At 40.4% G+C, this 20,073-nt stretch overlaps 2 protein-coding genes across 2 annotated transcripts; both read right to left on the bottom strand.

The window, feature by feature from the left end:
- Positions 1–200: 200 nt before the first annotated feature.
- Positions 201–8,584, bottom strand: LOC105832863. Its single transcript, XM_012674157.3, has 4 exons — positions 8,195–8,584; positions 5,489–5,657; positions 5,142–5,401; positions 201–4,898 (listed from the first exon to the last, which is right to left on the bottom strand). Exons 2-4 carry the CDS (start codon positions 5,654–5,656, stop codon positions 4,796–4,798), a joined length of 531 nt encoding a protein of 176 aa, XP_012529611.1. The 5' UTR covers position 5,657; positions 8,195–8,584; the 3' UTR covers positions 201–4,795.
- Positions 8,585–9,811: 1,227 nt separating this feature from the next.
- Positions 9,812–19,738, bottom strand: LOC105832864. The gene is made up of 4 exons (XM_012674158.3): positions 16,562–19,738; positions 16,292–16,481; positions 15,707–15,851; positions 9,812–15,000 (listed from the first exon to the last, which is right to left on the bottom strand). Exons 2-4 carry the CDS (start codon positions 16,478–16,480, stop codon positions 14,720–14,722), a joined length of 615 nt encoding a protein of 204 aa, XP_012529612.1. The 5' UTR covers position 16,481; positions 16,562–19,738; the 3' UTR covers positions 9,812–14,719.
- Positions 19,739–20,073: the final 335 nt, after the last annotated feature.

The raw sequence follows: 20,073 nt of genomic DNA, 5'->3' as shown, positions 1-20,073 counted from the left end.
GTTTTCTTATAAATTAATTTCACACAGATTTTTACATAGTAAATTACGATATATATATATATATATATATATATATATATATATATATCAGCAATAACGGAAAACGATATTATATATATATATATATATATTTAATATCGTTTTTCGTTATTGCTGAGAATAAGAGGGAATTCGAGGTATAATTAACGATCTCGGTGATATAGATATCATAGTAATATTTATTATATGTATATAATTGCTATTGATAATCTTCGCTTACAAAATATACTGATTAACGCAACTTTTAAGCAAGTCAGAATGTTCCCGATAAAATATCTGTAGTATATATGTTTATTGTATGTATAATAGCTGTTATACGCAGAATGTCTTCGACATGTTCACAATGGCGGAACATATTGTTGAGGTTTAATTTTTAGCCGACGTTTCTCGCGATTGCCTTGACGCCCGCGTTTCTTGCGTTATCTTACTTCACGATGAATCTTTGGCAGTGATAGAAGGGGTTCGGTATATGCCCCTCACGTCGGTAACCCCGTATGTTCGAATACATTATGACGTATACACTGCATCATCGATATACACATATAATATATATAAGATAACGTTATATATATTATATACATGTAATCGTTGCCGTATAAAATATAAATAGCAATTTCGCAGTAAGACTATGCGTTATTGCCATAATAATCCGGGATCAAATAACAAAAGACGCGCATTCTCTCCTTTTATTTCGCTCCCGGACGGCCAGCCTCAACAATGATGGCCGCATCATCGCGAACGCCTCACAATACAACATTCCCTTTACCTATGTGCTACTATATTAAAGTCTAAGTCTTAATCGGTAGAACTTTCTCAGTATTATACGTACTATTACGTCGTAAGATCAAGCGATGCATTTATATGCAGCACGAATATGGAGATACATTTTCTTCGTGCGACGTGAGACGTCGGCGCGGTTGCAGCGTCTTTGTAAGTATATTAGGAATCTCGCGTTTTTTGGAACATAATAAAAATTGGCACGTTGCTGTATCCTCTTTCTTTTGCAAATGCAAGCAAATTCCATTAAGAATTTTATTAATTAATTGTCAATTATATATGTTCGAGCAGACAATCGCATTTCTCGGAAATAATGGCTTGTTTAAAGCTGAAACGACACTTCAAAGACCGGCAATTCTATTTTCAAGTTCAAAACGAATAATATTCAATGCGGTACAATACATTTATAAGATATCCGTTGAATCTAGAGAAACGCTGCAATCACGGCTAATAACAAATGTTTTCACAAAAGATCTTCGTATGATATATGCATCTCATGGTTGTTACGTCGCACCAATCACGGTCTGCCTTATTTTACTAACTAATAACAGCAAATTTTGTCTTAAAATCGGTTTCATCCGGTTTTTTCTCTCCTTTTCCGTTTTGTATGCGTTACAAATATTCGTATGTACAAGGCTAGGCGCGTGTTGTATTCAGTCCTAGGGATGATGATTTCAACATGTATGAAGAACACTTCCGCCGACCGATTCGCGGTCGGATCACAATCGGGCTGTTGTGTTTGTTTGTTGTTTGTTGTTTGTTGTGTGTGTGTGTGTGTGTGTGTGTGTGTGTGTGTGTGTGTGTGTGTGTGTTGGTTGGTTGGTTGTGTGTGATGGATTTATAATAGTATTAGTAATAGTAATATACATAGAACACCATTATAAAAATGCTTACGGCTAATTCTGTGCGTTGAATCTCTTAAAATTACATCTGTCTTTTCATACAACAAGGAACTGCGGTGTGACAATTCCAAGTGCGCGGACTGCAGAATAGCGCAGTGAAATAACTCCCGAGCTTCTCTCTCCCGACTCCAATATTGTTGTTAACCGAACGCATATCCGGGCTATATCGGTGCTATTCGCGCGTTTGTATTCCCATGTTGTGTTTGCCTCGCCTGAAAAAGTCGCGTTACGTTTAAAGTCATGTCGCTGTCGATCTTGCTCGCGTTTTTCTTGCTGAAACCTGAGCGAGGGTTTCTTCCAGACGCGCTCACGAACGATGATTCAAGAATATACGACAAAAATTTAAGGATGACTTTAAAATATGATTAAATCGCGCTTTCTCTCTCTCTCTCTCTCTCTCTCTCTCTCTTTCTTTCTCTCTTTCTCTCTATCTCTATCTCTCGCCCGCGACTAGAATTTCTCTGTAAATAGAATTTATCACTAATATTTAACGACGAAATATTTCTAGTCTCTGAAATTAAGGCAAACATTCAATAGGAATCTTATGGCAAATATTCGAATTTTTTTTAGATCGGTAAACATGGACAGTTCTTTCTTAATCGCTATCTCCCTCCTTCGCGCATACCCGCTAGAATGACAATAAAAATATATCTCTCGTCATAACCGACTCGGTAGATATGTTTCCTCCCCGAAGCTGCATTTTGCTCGCTCGAAATAAGTATCCTTACGTAAGAAGCTCGAGACTTAAACATTATCGTTACTACGAAAATCCATCAACCAATATTTTATCACAAATTCTGCAGACGTGTTATTAATATGTAGGTATTTTATTGGATGTCAGTTTTACCAATTCTCTATTAAACGATGAATTTGACGAGATTGCGATTATGTAGGTCAAAACACGCACCAATACGCATGTCAAAATCTGCCTGCTCTTGCAATAATAGTTTTACGAAATATTTTTCGGACAGGAATGAATCTAAACGATATCCTTTTTAATGTACAAAGTGAATAAACGCGATCGGAATCACTTATTATTAGTCTTTTCTACGGTGTTTTGATTTACATTTCTACATTAGGCGCCATTTTCGCGTGCTTTCTTTCGCGGCCACGAAATAACAAATTTCTATCCCTTAAAAAAATCGAATCTCCGAGCCGCAGACGTTGCATTAAAGAAGGATCGATAAATCGCTACAGTAAGGATAACTATCAGTTTTCTCGGTCTTAACGAAACCATCGTCGATATCTGATATCTATCCAGAAGCGTCCGCATCTAGCCGCGTAAAAGGTGGAGATCAGCAATTCTCGGGCATCCTTGCGACCTTACGTCGACCTCGTTTCGAGAATTTATGAATCAAGGTCCCGTATTCCGGACGAACAATTAGAAACTCAGAAGTTTCGAAGGTGAGAGCTAATTGCTGGGGTACAAATTTTTGCCGAGGACTTTGAAACTCAATGGGTCAGGCGCGCGCGCGCACGAACGCACGCACGCGCGCGCGCGCACACACACACACACACACACACACACACACACACACACACACGCACGCACGCACGCACGCACGCACGCACGCACGCATACACACCATACTATACTGCTGATTCCCACTTTTTACACGCTATTCTGTATAAGCGTATTATATATCGATCTCGATATGTTTCATGTGCTCGTTCGTCTCATTACTACTTATTCGATCTCGACATTAATGTGTCGTTTTACCTTTTTCTTTGCAACGATCTTGACATTATACGTGGCCTGTATGTCGACATAGGGTTATACACATGTGCAAACCCTCCCTGTGAACATTTGTGACAATCTTAAACATTTAGCGAACAAGTATTTGCAAGACTCACGAGAACATCGCTCTTTACGTTCGTGACTTCGTCTGTCCTTTTTATCACTTTATTAATGACAAATCGCGAAAATTTTCAAATCCTATTATAAGTATAATATATTATATAACGCTATATTATATATTACGTATGTATCTTTTTCTAAATCGAGATGAAGATTCGCGACGAAATTACTTGGTATCATACCTCATTCACTCGTGAATTGAACACAATTTAGTCTTTGAGAAAATAACACCCGTTGTTACAGCTTTGGTAAACAATTATTTTTAGTGACGTTAAAGTATAGATTCTTTTGCAGCGTAATACTATTAATAAGATTTTAACGATAATACACTGAGAAAAAGATGTTAATTTGATTAAATTTTTCAACTTGATAAAATTTCTTTAGTTCAAGTATTTATGCATTTAACTTAAATACATAAAATACTTAAACTTCAATTTAACTATTTATACATTCGACTGAAATACATAAATAATTAAATTGAAGAAATTAATTGAGTTGAAAAATGTAATCAAATTAACAACTTTCTCAGTGTATTAAACCGCAAAGCGTCTGCGATGCAACGATTGCTGAAATATCCATGATTAATAATCAAGTTTTGATGGAGAATTGAAAACGCGGAAGATTAATTTTCTCTTGACTGTGTTATACAAATAAGTATAAAATATATACAAACAATTGCGAACGTAAAACACGAAGCATACGTTTCTCAAAGACGCCTACGTGACGAGATTTCGAATTTAAAAATACATGCATCTGTAAAAACCGTTTCATACGCGTGATTCAGCTCGATGGCGGGACGAATCCCAACGAAGTTTCTTTGATCCAAAATATTATGTAGAGAAGGGACGATGAAGTCTACGTATGTAGTGTATCAACTATTTCATCGTTTGTATCGAGTACGAACATGTTTATTCGCGAAAGTTTCCGCGTTCTCTCGACTGTGCATGCGTTTTAGAAAAAAAAAAATGCGTGAAGAGAGGCCACCCTGTGCAGCCCTAATGCTGTTGCAAATGAGGGCGGCGGCGGTGGCGCGATGCGTGCACATCGATTAAACCAAACTGTGCTCGCGCGTGTCGTGGCGATGCGTGTACAGAATGGAGGAGCTTGGTCCTGGCGATTCGACGGACGACGGCGGCGTGGTGGTGCTGGAGCACGACGGCGGGGACGACGACGATGACGATGTGGAAGGCGGCGCCTTCCTCCTCGAGGCAATCGGTACCTAGGTGTTGTGGCCTTGCTTATGCGGCTTGTTCTCCAGATTGTTGGACGCCGGCCGACCCACAAGGTCCTCGAGCTCGTCGGGCGTCAGAACCGTGAAGTCCCTGCCGATACAACGAGATCACGGTGATGGAACGCGGGAGGGAAATCCGCTTTCTTAAGACACATTTTCTTTCATGCATTTTAATCGGACAGTGATGTACGAAATATGGAATTCTTTTAAACTTGACACCCTCAGACTCGCAACATTTTTTATATTTTTAGAAGGAAAGGAACGGAAGAATTTCTTTATTTTCATGCGGCGGAAGAATGGCTGAAGAACTAACATCACCGATTAACCACTTTACCTGTGCTGGGCGAGTAACATGTCTATGCTGGTGACGCTACGCTGATGGGTGCCATCCTTTTGCGCGGCGTTCTGCTTTTTGATGCAGACTGCTCGCAACGGCGCGAGGAACACCCCGATCACGAGGAGGCCGCTGCCAGTGGCGATCAGGGCCGCCGAGTTCCGGGCGGCTTCCGCGCCCGGCGCGAGCTGGACCAGGCCAACGACGAGCACCACCGCTCCCAGCAGTAGCGAACCGACGACGACGTACAGTGAGTTGACCTGGAGTGACAGTTGCGCTTGGATACCACGCATCGCTCCTCACGAACAACAGCAAGGAAATGGGGCGATAGGGCGAGAATTGCTTACCTTGCCGCAGAAATAATACTCCGGTGGCTCTTTGTCCAGCATCGCCAGCACCGCCTCGCTCTCCGCCAGCGGGCTACCCGGCTGACTGTTTCCTATCCGCGTGTTCTTCTCTTGGTAGTAAGTCTTGTGGAAGACCTTCACCGAAGGTACCGGTAACGCGGTGATCATTCTGAAACGAGATCACGATGTCAGAACCTGTCGAGAGACCGGAGCGCCCGGCGACGCAGCGATCGAATTGTATCCGTGCGTCGTATATACGATCGTGGGCGGTGGAGCTTATTGAATTTTAGGGGAAACGACCCAAGGGATTCCTCGTATCTAAAAATTAATCCAAGTGTTGTGTAGTTGTTTCCGCGAACGCGAGGAACTGCGTTGGTGGTCGCGGATGTGCAAACAGTGATGGCGATGGTTACTGGTAAACTGGTTGGTGGTGTCGGTGGCCTAGATATGTTCTCGGAGGGGGGCGATGGCCTTTGTACCTCGATTATCGAACAACGGAAGCCAGCAGGGGGTGCAGGTGCACACCGCTGAAAAAAACGCACGACAAACTCTCTCTCTCTCTCTCTCTCTCTCTCTCTCTCTCTCTCTCTCTCTCTCTCTCTCTCTTCCTCGTAATCCAAGAAATTCGTTAGACTGCATTGACACGCCAACGATAAGTACGATCTCGCGTGACCGCGTTTCACAGAGGACGCGAGAATAAACAGAAAAAAGCACGTCCTTTCGTACATTAATTAATATTTACGGCAGCTCGAGCACAACGGTGATTTAAGGTGATTGCGAAATCGTATCACGCTCGGAACACACCTCGAGTGTCGAGGATCGAATAAGGGAGATTTCGATTTTTACAGAAATTTCGAATCGCGCGATGCAGCTTGCATAAAATAGTCGGATATACGGCCGTTATCGGTTTAGAAGGGCGTAAAGTGGAACGGTGGCCTGATTCCCCGATGTCATGGTTGCGGCTCCACGTGCATCGTATAGAGTATAGGCCGATTTATAGGTGCGCTCGAATGTGCAACTAGTATTACCTACGCTATCTCTCGTAGCCTGGATTTCTGCCAGAATCTTAAAAGGGTAGCGAGCGAGGGGAGAAAATGATATTCGACGTAAATCTCCGCGATTCTGTCAAATGTCCTTCGATTTCGAAAGAATTGCGCGTGTTCTTTCGTCGAATCACTCCCCCCCTCCCCCTCCTTTTTTTAACGTGTACTTTCGCAATTTGAGACGGGGCGCCGGCGACACGACATCGAGGTGGTTCACCCTGGAAGATACCAACTCGCGCGAGCTGTTCTACGTTTATAGGCAGCAACCTAAGGCAGCACGATTTTATTTCAAGTAAACATTTGGCGGCGGAAGAACACGAGAGACTCACGATCGCGGTGTCATTTAAATTTAGTAAATTGACAAAGAAAAGCCGAATCGCCGATCGAACTTCTTCCCTGAAAAGCGAGAATGGAAGAAGAGGGGATTAATTTATGGCAACGACCTACAACTTTTGTCGTGCGTTGACTCGCCGAGTCATCGCGCTCTAGCCTTGGGCGAGCGCTGGTTTGCCGTTGATATTCCGTTTGGCTGCGCTCCAGAAAAATAGCTATAACAGTTTCCGATAATCGAGGTTACTACATACGCCATATGGACGCCGCGTTCGTTCCTATCGCGATTTCATTGCGTATATAGCTTTTTACACGTCGGATGCAAGAGAGGAGATGAGAAACGCAGCCAACCAACCAGCTAGCCAGCCAGCATCGGACGTCAATATTTGTCGACTGTCGCGGACGTGACGGATGACAAGTATCTCACACATCGGACGCACACCCTTGCGTCTCGCATTGATGTATTACAACGCGGTGCTGTCCGCGACAGTTCGGTTGGAGATGCGCTAAATCTCGTGTAAGAGGACTCTCCGTTTCCTCGACTCTTTGTTTTCATTTTGAACGCGATATTTATATTTTTGTCCCTCCTCCACTCCTCTTACCTTGAGGTAAAACAGCGCGTACGGCGCGACGCGTTGGGGACGGACGCTCCGCTAAAATCTCGGAAAATCGATAAATGGGTCACCATTGCACATTTAACATCCAAGGGGAAATTTCACGCTTCGCCGATAAACGTTCACAACCGCCGAAGCAGGTGTTCTATATCGAGACTCCGTTCATCCCCCTCCCCGCCCCCTTTCTTTCCTGAGCTTAAAGGAGGCATCTTCTAAAATCATCAAATTGAAATTTCACACGCGATTTCTCTCAACGACTTTGTTATAAATAATAATTGAATAATAAATGTAGATTAATTCCACGTCGAGATTACGATGTTACTGTAAGGGAAGGGAAGGGGAAACGTATCGGAGCCATGATAATACTCCGATTGCCCCATATTTGTTCATACTGAAGGAATTGTAGAAAGACGACGGATTGAGATCCGCGAAGCATATCAATGTCCTTTCGCGTCGACTGGAACTCGAATTGATGCGAGAGCGAAGAGAGCCACGTTGTAATACGTAATACGTAATTAAGAGAGAACTAGTACATATGTGATGTATTTATCTTTCGGTACGTTTACGGGAGAAATTGAAGAGAGTCAACAGCCGCCGTGTTGAATAAGCGATCAAGTTAAATGTGATAGAGACACAAGATACAATATTGGAGAGATATTCGGGAAATATTTACCAAGCGAGAAATAAAAATCCGCACCCCCGCGTCGTGTTTCACTTACTTGGTGCAGCTGAATCCAGGATCGTTCGTATGCGAGAATATGGCACCTCCTCCTCGGCTCGCGTTGTATTTTCGCCGTCACGGCCGTCGCGAGATATTTCGCGCGAGAAATCGAGCGGAAAGGAAGGAGCAGAGCGAAGCTGGAGAAGAATGGAGGAGGAGATAAAGGGGGGAAACGGGGAGGAGAAGAAGAGAGAAAATGGGAGCACCGCGTATAAGCGTCCGCGTGTGAATAAGCGCCTGGCGAAAGCCGTTTCGACGGGGTGGTGGTCCCGTGACTACTGAATCTTTTCGAGATATTCGCGTATCCTGGGTCGATAAAACCACCCTACAGAGCCAGCCAACCGCCCGCCGCCGGGGCTAAAAGTATCGTCGTCACCGCCGCCGCGTCGACCACCTGGTGCTGCGCGTTGCACGCGCGCGCACACACGTATGTACATATATATACACACGTTGGTTCATTTTGCGACGACGTGACCGATGTTTCCAAAACAAACCTCCCTCTCCCCAATTTTCTCCAACCTTTCTACTCCTCCTTGAATCCTCATGAGACTCACCGATTCTGGAATCTGGATTTCGTGACGCAATTGAAAACTTCACTCCCTTGGGCCACTCATCCCGAGATATATAATCGGAATATATAATTCTTCTGTCCGCCTTCCCCCGGTATTATCAGATTGCAAGCTATCGTGGAGATCGTAGGACAAGGATCGTGAAGTAAGGATTGCGATATCGTGTCGACGACATCGCGTTTTTTGTATCGGTATTTAATAGCGCAAAGATCGCGTAGAGATATGCGATACACGATTTGCGATACATGATCCGAGACAACGAGAGACCGCTTGCTGTTAGTGAAAACGTTTTATTAAACTCTGAAAGTTAAAATAGCGATAGAGTTGACTTTTGCTTACAAGTTTTTTTCTCTCTGTTTAAATTGTAGAATCACATACATGGTTAATATCGCCCGTTTCTCGCTCCGCGGAGCGACACGTGAACGACGGTGACGATTCTCATTCGCGCTGCCTGTCGAATCGACGACGAGCGACGAGGAACGGGAACGATCACTCTCGATCACGCACTGTCACGCGAGACAATCGAGCAAGACGAAACTGCGGTGACGAAACTTTCATAATAATCGCCGTTCGGCCATACGAACGGAACGAGAGTTCATAGAGCTTGAGAATGACTCTGCGCGTGTGTAACAGTATAATTATAATTATATATGTATATATATATATATATATATATATATATATATATATATATATATAGGAAGATAGAGTGTATACATATAATATTGTATATAATAAGTTTATACAAAATCTGAAAGATCGTCTTCTGAAAAAAGCACTTTTTGCATCACCACCTTTGCATCGCGCACTCGCCTCTCGCATTCGTAATAATTGGTCGTCGATATTAATGCGCGAATATAATACATACCACACAAGTGTAGAAGAGACAGATTTTTTCTCGCTATCGTTAGATTTACAAGAAGCCGCGTTTCTCCTCTATAAGCTAGCGCTATTTTTTATTCTCTCTCGCGCGCAATGAGATGAGAGACGGATAAAGGAACGACGCAAATATACGCATATAAAAAAATAATACAATTACGAATGAATATAAAAGAATGATATATTTAATCTTATTTGTATCTGTCTGTTTCTGTGTGTGTTCGTTTGTATTTATGTCATGCCTGTTAGCCTTCAAGCGTTCAGTTGTGCGGATCACAAAACGTGGTCTACGAAGACCTCGACTTCGTCCAAAGAGTGGAGAACTGCCGAAATGACGCTTGCAATTTATAATTAAAAAAAAAAGCAATTCTTAAGCATATAAATGCGACGCAGGAACGCAACGCAGAAACAAGGCAGGCGCGCTGGACCATCGCTGGGATACCGAATAATTTATCTATCGTGGGCGCGAGCGCCTGATACCACAATGGTATTCTCGTTGTTCGTTCACTTCGACCACAATCGGATGATGAACCTTCGGGTGGATTCGTTTTCCTTGTATCACGGATACGCACTCGACGTACCTCGTGAACGCGCGCTAAAATTAATTAGTAATCCCCGTAAGATGCGCGTAACAAGCATTGATAGTACCGTTTTTCTTTGTTTTTCACTTTTTTTGTTTTTGTACATATTCGCTACGATTGGCACCTATTATTCGAGCTTTCTAACGAAAAAGAGTAACGGAAACAGTAACAATCGAAACAACTAACAACGTCTATATATATTATATATATATATATGTATATATATATGTATATATATGTATGTATGTATGTATGTATGTATGTATGTATGTATGTATGTATGTATATATCTATTTGTTACGTGTAAAGAGAGAACTTTTCTAAATGAATATATGAATCTACGTTCTACGCGTTCTATATATATATATATATATATATATATATATAGCTACTTTCGAGACACGGTTATCGCCAGTTTGCACCAAGTGCTATGTACATACACGCTAACGCTTTCTTAACTATTTCGTCTAATAGGGGACATTACACAACACGCGTCAACTTATACGTATAAAAAAGAAAGAGATAGCGATATGTAATATACGTGATGATGCGATGAGTAATGCATAAAAGTGTATTAGATGGCATCTTATAATATAATCGCGACCCTTAAATTGTTAGCACATGGCGTGATCTCTTTTTTTTATATATATTTCACTTTCTCGAATAAATGCCGGAAAGGCGCATTAGCAATGTGTGCCACGCAAAGTTCTATCAATCCTTTTTTTGCATATAATGCAAGCAAATTTTTGTTATGAGTTTCCAAGTAGAACAATAGGTCACAATAACGTCAAAGTGACGTAAAAATGAATGATTGATCAAAAAGCAATTTTTAATAATCATTTTGGAATTATTTTGATGTCACAATGACTTTTTGTTCTTTTTGAGTTATAATAACCTTGTGAGCATCATGTGAAAATCAGGCAGTATGATCGAGAAAAATTATGCGTGCGTGCGTGCGTGTATGTATGTGTGTGCGTGTGCGTGTATGTGTACATAATTTATAATAAAATAAGTGAACCCTTTATAGTCTAAAGTCCGATATATAGCCTGGTTAAAATTTTCATTTTTTGATAGTTATTATTACTATATGAAATTAGTAATTAAATATTATCGACTTAGAACATGGCAATATTAACTAATAATTTTTATTTATTATAACTTTTCGCGAAAAGTTCTTTCAATAATAAGTGACTACTTTTGTATACGTTTTGAGAATTATTAATAGCGATTAAATTTAAGCGCTGTTAAATAACAATATGTCCAATTTACGTTAAAAACTCGCAATTAAAAACTATGCGTAACCACATTTTAACCCTTACGTCGAAATTGCTTGAAATTCTTATCCTCGCACTTATCGTTTCAATTATATTTCAATACAATAAAAAAATTTCGTGAAAAGATTGAAAAATTTCTGCATCTTTAGTAAGCTATACATTGGATACAGTTATTTCATTATTTTACTGCAAAATAAAATGTGTTGAAAGTCAGGTTGTCATGATAGCTAAATGTTGCTTGTGCGAGTCGGATGATTACCGCAACCTTTTGCGGTTTATATTTTACAGTTTACTCTACTATACTATATTTACACGTCATGGATTTAGACTCGTTCTTAGAGAGATGTAATATTTTATTTAGGAGGACTGATTGCACCAACGTTAATTTAAACGGTGGCTAATTAAATTCTCTATTCTTGGCTATATATTACAACAGGATATCTGAGAAGGAGAAGGCTAACATCCAGCTAAAGATAGTCAACTAAAACTGCAACGCGTTAGTGCAACAGACCGACCGCTAATGTTAGATTTACATTTACTTGTGTGTGTGTGTGTGTGTGTATTTATCTCCTACATTATTGGCTAAAATGACTGCTGAGTGAAAAAAAGAACATAGGAAGTGCAATATGCGATCGCGAGATCCCGCGACATCTCGCTGCGCGTGGACATCGGGATCGTCCTCTAATATTATACGCCAGTTCGTAAAACATTTCTCGTAATTGTTAGTACAGCGTTCTAATTTGCAACACGTGATAACTTGAAAGTGGACCCCAATAGACGAACGTGTATCCGCGCGCCGAGAATTATTCTCCCCTTGGGAAACATACGTTTACAATAATGCACCGTACCCCGTGCGTATTGTCACACCTGTCGTCAAATTGGCATGACGATTAATCGTATGCTCACGTGAGAAAAGCAACGGGATCAGCATCGCTACACTGGCGATTTGTCGATTCCTACGAGTGAATTTATATATCTCGAGTATTGAATGAACACAAAACGATCTGATCAATTCAAATGAAACTTTCTCCGCGCGCAGGCACAAACTTTTGTTAATATTTCGCTTAGGTATAAATATATATATATATATATATATATATATATATATCTCGAGTGTAAAAAGATAATGTACATACATGTACTCTTTGCAAAAGACGCGTTTTCCTGGATCACCGCGCGCTTCGTGACGCGCTCTGCGAAGATTGTTAGTTAACAGTCGCGAGTGTGGCTATTCGTTTCCCGATTTTGCTAAGACCTTTCTGGAAGAAGTAACATCGAGTTTTTTGCTAATTGGTGCGCGAGGGTGCTGGAAAAATCTTATCGCTAAGTTAAGTTATTAAAGTATCGACATCGACATCGCCTTTCTTTTTCTAATAATCGTGATCCTCCACATCCACTTTTATTTTGCCCTCTTGATTAATCTTCCTCTAAATCGAATTCTATATAAATGTGTTATTTCTACGAGGTCTTCGTCGGGAATATCGATGTGGCAACGCGTGAGATCAATCGCGTAGATATCTACACAGCATCTTTCTCCATACACCGATTTCCCGTACGTGTTTACCGAGTGAAGCAAATACGATTTGTATACAGAGTGGTATGTCATTGGCGATACGGCCTGGAAGATTATTCTACATAAGAGTGATAGATAAAAAATACCAAATAAAGTCATATACGAAGTTTTCGTGTTCCGCAGAAAACAGAACCGAGAGAAAATCAATAACGTCCGTTTTCTGTTTCATAAGTTCACGTAACTTTCAATTCAACAATAGCGGGTATCTAAAGCCGGTATTCATAGTCGGATCTTATATTTAAGATCATCTTAAGTACTGTCTTAAGATGCCATCATCCAATCACAGAGTTGTATTAGTATCTTAAGACATTGCTCGAGACGATCTTTAAATAAGATTCGACTATGAATACCAGCCCAAGTCATGTATAAATATTCTAATGTAACATATTCTTTTAACGAAATAAAATCTTTTTATATTTTTTTATTACTTTTAAACAGGAGTTTAAATTATTTTATTTATACTTTATTATTTTAACAGGACTGAATAATCTTCTCAGAATTGGAATTTTTTATGGCAAAGATTTTGTATTGCATTTCTAATTGTTGCTTCCGTAGAATTGTCATCCGGTTGCATGGTTAATAATAATACACCACTCCGTATCAATCGATAGATTAAATGTCTCTTCTACGAAATCTCTCCACTAGAAGTCTTGTGATAAAAGAATATCGTTAGATATATCGAATCCTCGGTACATCAGGTAGAAAAGTGCACTTGCCTCGGCATATACATTTGCAACGTAAATTACACAGTAAAAAATTTTGCGTTAAATTTAACATATTTAACATGTCCTAAACGGTCCATTTAAATTTTTGGGTTAGTTTAACAAAAGACAAGTATGTTAGAAAATAATAAATATTATATAAAAACTAACCCTTTGATGCAATTTAGAAACGAATTTCTAGAAACATTTCGCGAGTAAAATTTATTTATAATATGTTGACACGTGCATTTTTACTCGTTTATCATTTTATTTTGTTAAATTATAATTTACGTTTCGAAATTACATTATTTTTATGTTACTTGTTCATTTACTCATAAATTATGTTATTTTAACATTAAAACGTATTGAATATCAACTTAACGTAAAATATTCAAATAATTCAATCACATTATGTTAAATTAATATTTGAATATGTTAAAAATTCAACACAAAACATTTTAACAAAGGCCGATTTTAACACGAATACAAAATATTTTTTACTGTGTAGTTAGGTTGTTTTTTTTAACATATGTATATAGGATACCAATATACGTAACTAGGATTTTGCCGATATTTCGTCAAAACCTGATTAGCAGTTTTCCTCGTTAAAAAAAGAATGTCAAAAGTCGAAATCTCATAGACTCGTTCCGATAGTATAAACTTTTCGCTCTATATTTCTGCTAAGAGAACGTTACTTCCGTTTTTCTTACGAGAAGAAACATGTCCCGCGTTTTCACATGTAAATTACTCCAAATTACATTTTACATGTAAAAGTGCATTCCTTTCGTTCGACGCTCGCGCGAGTCGCGTTTTTATCTATTTGGAAAAATCACTTGAGTGATCCTCTGCGGCAAACTCGATTTTCGCGCGATCGTCGAACGAAACTGATAATCCCTTTCCCTCATTTCACCCTTTGTCTTTTCGTTCGTTCGTTCGTTCGTTTGTTTTAGGCCTCTTCGGAATGCGAGCCCTGAGAACTACGTTTCTTCTTGTGGTTGTTGTGATGATGGTAACTATGATGTTGGTGATGGTGATGGTGCTCCCGATGCTGCATCAGAGCATCGGTCTCCGGCTGGCTTTGATGACCTACTAGAAGGTCCAGGGTGCCCTTAGGCACGGCGGGCGTCTGCTCGCTCGCCGGTGGTGGAATCGGCGTCGCGACTGGCGACTCGACCGGAAGCGGCATGCAATGTAACACGTAACATCTCACGCCTGCCAAGATAAAACCTAGAAATAACAATAACAACTATAATCAGAGGCTACAATCGTCACGCACCGCCGGTGCTCGATCAAGCGCAGACGATTCGAGTTGCGGTGGGCACGCGCGCGTCACCGCCGATGCGCCGATCGATCGAGCGCGCTCATAATCCTTTATTTGACGTTCTGTAATCGGTTATTAACGGGCGCCTCGATAGCTTCCTTTAAAGGGGAAATCAATTCAGGTTTTACTGGAAAGTTTGCGTTTTTGTCAATCCCCTACATATTTCCTCTTTTATCTCTTTAGATAAACATAAGATTTGTTATTTTTCCACACGCCAGGGCTGAACTTCTAGCACGGTTTATCCCTTTTCTCTTTTTCTCTCCAATGTAAAAATGTTTTTACTCAATTGATTTATCCTAGATTTTTTTTTGCAATCATATGCACGCAAATGAATAAACAATAGAAAAGCAATCGCTCCATTTTCGACTGTGTATGTTATTGATAAATATGCGCGCGAAACAAGCCGGGAATGTTTTCACAGCTCGACAAACTTATTGGCCAGAGCGCGGCATTCAATAGAGAGTATTCAATTCCTTCTCCAATTCACGTAAAACGTGCTTATAACGCCGTCAAAAAGTTTTTCACTTGGTTTGTACTAAGAGGGTGTCTCATATACCATGGTATATTACATACTTAAAAAGAGGGCTTTTCCATATCTAAGAAAGTACTCACCCAGTATAAGTAGGGCAGCGCCTGCCACAAGTAACGCCAACCTGTGGTTGGTGGTCGTTGCACCCGGGACGAGTTGGACGAGACCAACCACGAGCACCACCGCGCCCAACAACAGGCACACCACCACGGCGTGCAGCCCGGATATCTGCGAGCAACGATCTTCGTCAGGCGACAAACGTGCTTACTTTTGCCACTGTTTCCCGCCGCTTGTATTATATATACATGTACATACACTCTATTCGAGAATCAAATATGAAAATTGAACGCATAGGAGCAAGCTTTTCACTCCCCTCCCCTCCCCGCGCGTTTTCGGCATATAGGAAACATGTGTCACGTAGTAAAGGTGAAGTTTAAATACACCCCTTGTTTAATACGTTTCACAAGCTATCGATCATTTTTGCGCTAGAATATGAAATCTCATTGTCTTTGTAGAAACGAAGAAAAAAGCGATACGGAATGGATTGATGTAAATTTCTCGGTAGCTATTCTTGCGCTTGTACATACATGTGAGTTAGGATATTGTAATTATCAGGTGTCAAGCGTAGTTTACATCGCTCGGCATATATTGTTACGATTAACTGTTACCTTGCCGCATAAGTAGAGCTCGGGCAAGGGCTCGAGATTGTTGTGCCCGTGCGGACTGGGGGTGGGCGGCGAACCCTGAAGTGGTGGTAACCACTGCCCTCCCAAATAGAGCTGACTCGGCCGCTTTAGCCTTTTTTCTTGCCTCCTACGCTCGTGACGGACAGCCACCGCTGGCATAGCACCAATCATCCTGATCAAACAGAAAAAGTCAACAACACTGTCACGTGTATCATTCGTTGAGGGGAAAAAGTATTGTAGTAATCACATTACCGAATTTCTCGTAGATATAATCATTGAGATATTAACTAACAGAGTGCGATATCTTGACTAGCGTTTAATTGTTCCAATCGTCGAGTCTAATATCGGTTTTTCGATACTAGACTCAATTACTGAAATTGCGAAGCGTCGCAAGCGAATACATTTGCATTTATTTTATACGTATAATTTATGAATCTTTTCTCTCGTGAACGAAATATACAGGTGATTAAAAAAAGATGTTTGCACGCTTCGTTCTTTCAAGATAATTTTACACAAGGTAGAAATATAACATTACAGCATTCAATAAATCTAGGCAATACACATAAAAATATAAGATAAGATAAGAACGCTAAAAATATAAGATATATAAGATAAAAATTCGATAAACAAGATAACAACACAAAAATGTAAGATAAGATCAAAACTTGAGAAATAGCTTCCTGTTTCGCAAAAAATAATATTCCAACAAGCTAGCAAACAATTAGCTATTCTCATTTGATATCGAGACCTTAAACAGCGAAGTTTAGAGACACAGCAAATTTACGTATCATTTTTCTCGTAAAAATACAGTTTGACGCAATGTAATCAAGTCAATATTCTCACTTTACTACTAAAATTTTCATAAACATTTGCTATCTTAATCATTTGTCTCAGCATTATTTCGAGAACACCGTTTTGCGCGAAATTACCAAAAAATATCTCCGAATTTTGCTATTTCGTGGTATCGAACTATTTCTTACGCGTCGTTGACGATGATAACCTTTCGATAATCCAGAATGGGAGCGATATGAAAGCAAACGCTTTTTGGCAGCGTCCTGCGGTACGAACTGACACCGGTTACTTTTGCGCCAAACGTGCTATGAACTTTGGTGACCCCGGTTGACCTCGGGCCGGTCGATACGTCATTGCATCCGCCCTCTGGCCCGCAGTCGATGCAGCCAAGTTCCGCCAGGAGACCGTTCCGGGTAGAGAAAGGAAAAAGAATAACAACGGTATCGAATACGAAGTCTCGACGATTCTGAATTCTGAGCTCGTCGAGATTTATCGACGAGACAGTAACTGCGACGAGCTCTCTTTGCCTTCGATAAAACTGATCGGCGAAATCGAGATTTTTTTTTCTCCAGCCCTTTACGATTTGAAACATCGACGTAAAAACAACATGAGATTACTCAAACGACGTACGGACCGACCAGATCTTGGAGGCGAATAAAACTTCGTAATAAATGGATAAGGTAAAGCGCGCGTGAATAGGTAATTCGCTTCGTGGAGCGGAGTTCGGGGATTTTCTGAAAACGTAGAAGAACAATCATTCGTTAAGAATGGAGCGTTTCATAAATATTTATTCTCGAAAAATTCGTGCATCAAGTTGTATAAGTGGTACAATAGAGAAATCGCAATAAGAAAAGCTTTTAACTTTTAGATAAAATAACTACTGTAGTAATCGCAGAAACAGCGGCGATGTAATAACAATAATAATAATAATAATAATAATAATAATAATAATTTTACAGTAAATATAGTAGTTACATAGTAACGATTTCCTCATCGTACGACGGTCTTTTGTGTGCGACTTGACTTCTCCTTTCACGAATACACATTTTCCCGTGGCGGGCAGGCTAAGGGGGATGAAGATCGCATCGATTCGGTAACAGGACGCGATATATAAGCCATGACCGCGATACACCGTATCTCCGTGTCCCTCCTTGTGCCTGTCCCCTATAATTCCGACCCTTCCGAGCAAATGTATCCTTACACGTCGTAGTAAATTTTGCCATAAATATAGTGATATTCCTAAACCGTTACAAACAGAGATATATCGTGCGTCGTGTATGTTTTTCGCTACCGCGTACGCCGTTCCGTTCGCATGTCAATAACTATCATGTCATTCCAACGTTTAACGTCAAAATCGCGAATGAATAAAAGCGCAATATCACTTATTCCTTCAATCCTCTCTTTCTCTCTCTCATTCTCTCTCTCTCTCTCTCTCTCTCGTATTTCGGCAGGAATTTAGAGGTGTTCCGGGATGCGGGAAAGATTCGAGAGATCCGGTAAATTTGTTCGCAAAGTGAGCATTTCGGTTTCGTTTGTGTCATTTTATTTAATACTTAGCTTACAGACTTTCATCGTCTCGTTTCCGTTCTTCTCACGAAGGAAAGCAGGGAAACGGCAGGAATCCTTCGTTATCGTTAGCTACAGCTATAATGGGCAGGATCATTCATAGCGACGCGTATGTGCGCGACATGGAGATCTCTATCGTCGTTTCAATAGTTCCGACAGATGCACTTTGCAAGCCTGATAATCAACGCAGCGGCGATTCGGTTTGTGGCAATTAAAATCCATTTGTGTTCCCATTCTTCCTTCTTCCCCATCATTTCCCCCTTCGGTCTCAATTCGAGGTATTCCCTAGCGATTCTCGAATTATGATTAGTGACCGAAAAGAAGGCTCTTTTCAACGAGCGGAAATTCGGAAAGCGAAATCGATTGCAATTTACGATGAACAACTATACGCTTCAGCTAAACTCAGAGGAAGTTTAATAGAATTCTAAATCGACGATTAAATGCAGAGACGCGTAACGCTGAAGATTGGAAAATTGTAATAAATGATCCTCTCGATTCCTCGACATTTTTCGAGGAAATATCAAGGAAGAAGTCGGAAAGCTCCCCAACGTTCGAGCAATTTGTCGTTGAAAAATAACGCGTGGCACAAGTAAGATATCTCGTGCAAGTAAAACGTAAATCTCGACGAACTCGAGAAGAGCTTTCCTCTGAAAACTCTGAGGTAACGACGCGCAACAAATGCGACAACAACAGATAACTCTATAGGCAGACTTGTCTTCTCCAAAGAGATTACCTTCTTTACGGTGTCGAAATCGATATACGACTCATGCACTCGTTTAAATATTAAAAGTTTTGCAACCGATAGGCGCGCGCGCGCGCGCTTACACGCGCGACGCTATATGCATAGAGTAATAATTGTACCACTTATTTGAGGACGTTTGTGTATATCTGAAGTAGATGTTTTTTTTCTTTCCAGCGGATGAGTTCCGCCTGAAAAAAAGGGATTCGTGTGCTTTTGTAAATCTATCATGATAAACAATAAAATTACAATCGAGATAGTACACGAGAAGTAGTCTTAAGTTTAAGAAGATGTGTATACTCTTAGATTTTAATTTTGCAAGAGACTTACACGCTATATATATATATATATATATATATATATATATATATATATATATATGTATGTATGTATGTATATATGTATATGTAAGTAAAATTAGTTTGCGATTTCAGCCTTTTAGTCGAGAGAAAACAATAAACGAACGCGAAGAACCCAGATATCGAAAGGAAAAGCTATACTTTTCCGACGGAAAAAGTACTCGCAATCACAGAGATTCGGGGGAAACAATTTAATCGATCCACACGATTAAATGCTCATCAATCCGCGCGTATCAAGTCTTTCATACACAGGTACGACTAGGGAAGTATGAGGGGCTGGGAGCGAGGAGTTTGATGGGAATACTCTC

Source organism: Monomorium pharaonis, chromosome 9 (genome assembly GCF_013373865.1).
Source record: "Monomorium pharaonis isolate MP-MQ-018 chromosome 9, ASM1337386v2, whole genome shotgun sequence".
Lineage (NCBI taxonomy): Eukaryota > Metazoa > Arthropoda > Insecta > Hymenoptera > Formicidae > Monomorium > Monomorium pharaonis.
This window is presented reverse-complemented; position numbering and strand designations above follow the sequence as displayed.

Coding starts and splice junctions, on each gene's coding strand:
- LOC105832863 (XM_012674157.3), bottom strand. CDS start 5,656: ATGATCACCGCGTTACCGGTACCTTCGGTGAAGGTCTTCCACAAGACT. Junction 5,402..5,488: donor AGTATTATTTCTGCGGCAAG/GTAAGCAATTCT, acceptor CTGTCACTCCAG/GTCAACTCACTGTACGTCGT. Junction 4,899..5,141: donor ATGTTACTCGCCCAGCACAG/GTAAAGTGGTTA, acceptor TTGTATCGGCAG/GGACTTCACGGTTCTGACGC.
- LOC105832864 (XM_012674158.3), bottom strand. CDS start 16,480: ATGATTGGTGCTATGCCAGCGGTGGCTGTCCGTCACGAGCGTAGGAGG. Junction 15,852..16,291: donor AGCTCTACTTATGCGGCAAG/GTAACAGTTAAT, acceptor CGTTGCTCGCAG/ATATCCGGGCTGCACGCCGT. Junction 15,001..15,706: donor CGCTGCCCTACTTATACTGG/GTGAGTACTTTC, acceptor TGTTATTTCTAG/GTTTTATCTTGGCAGGCGTG.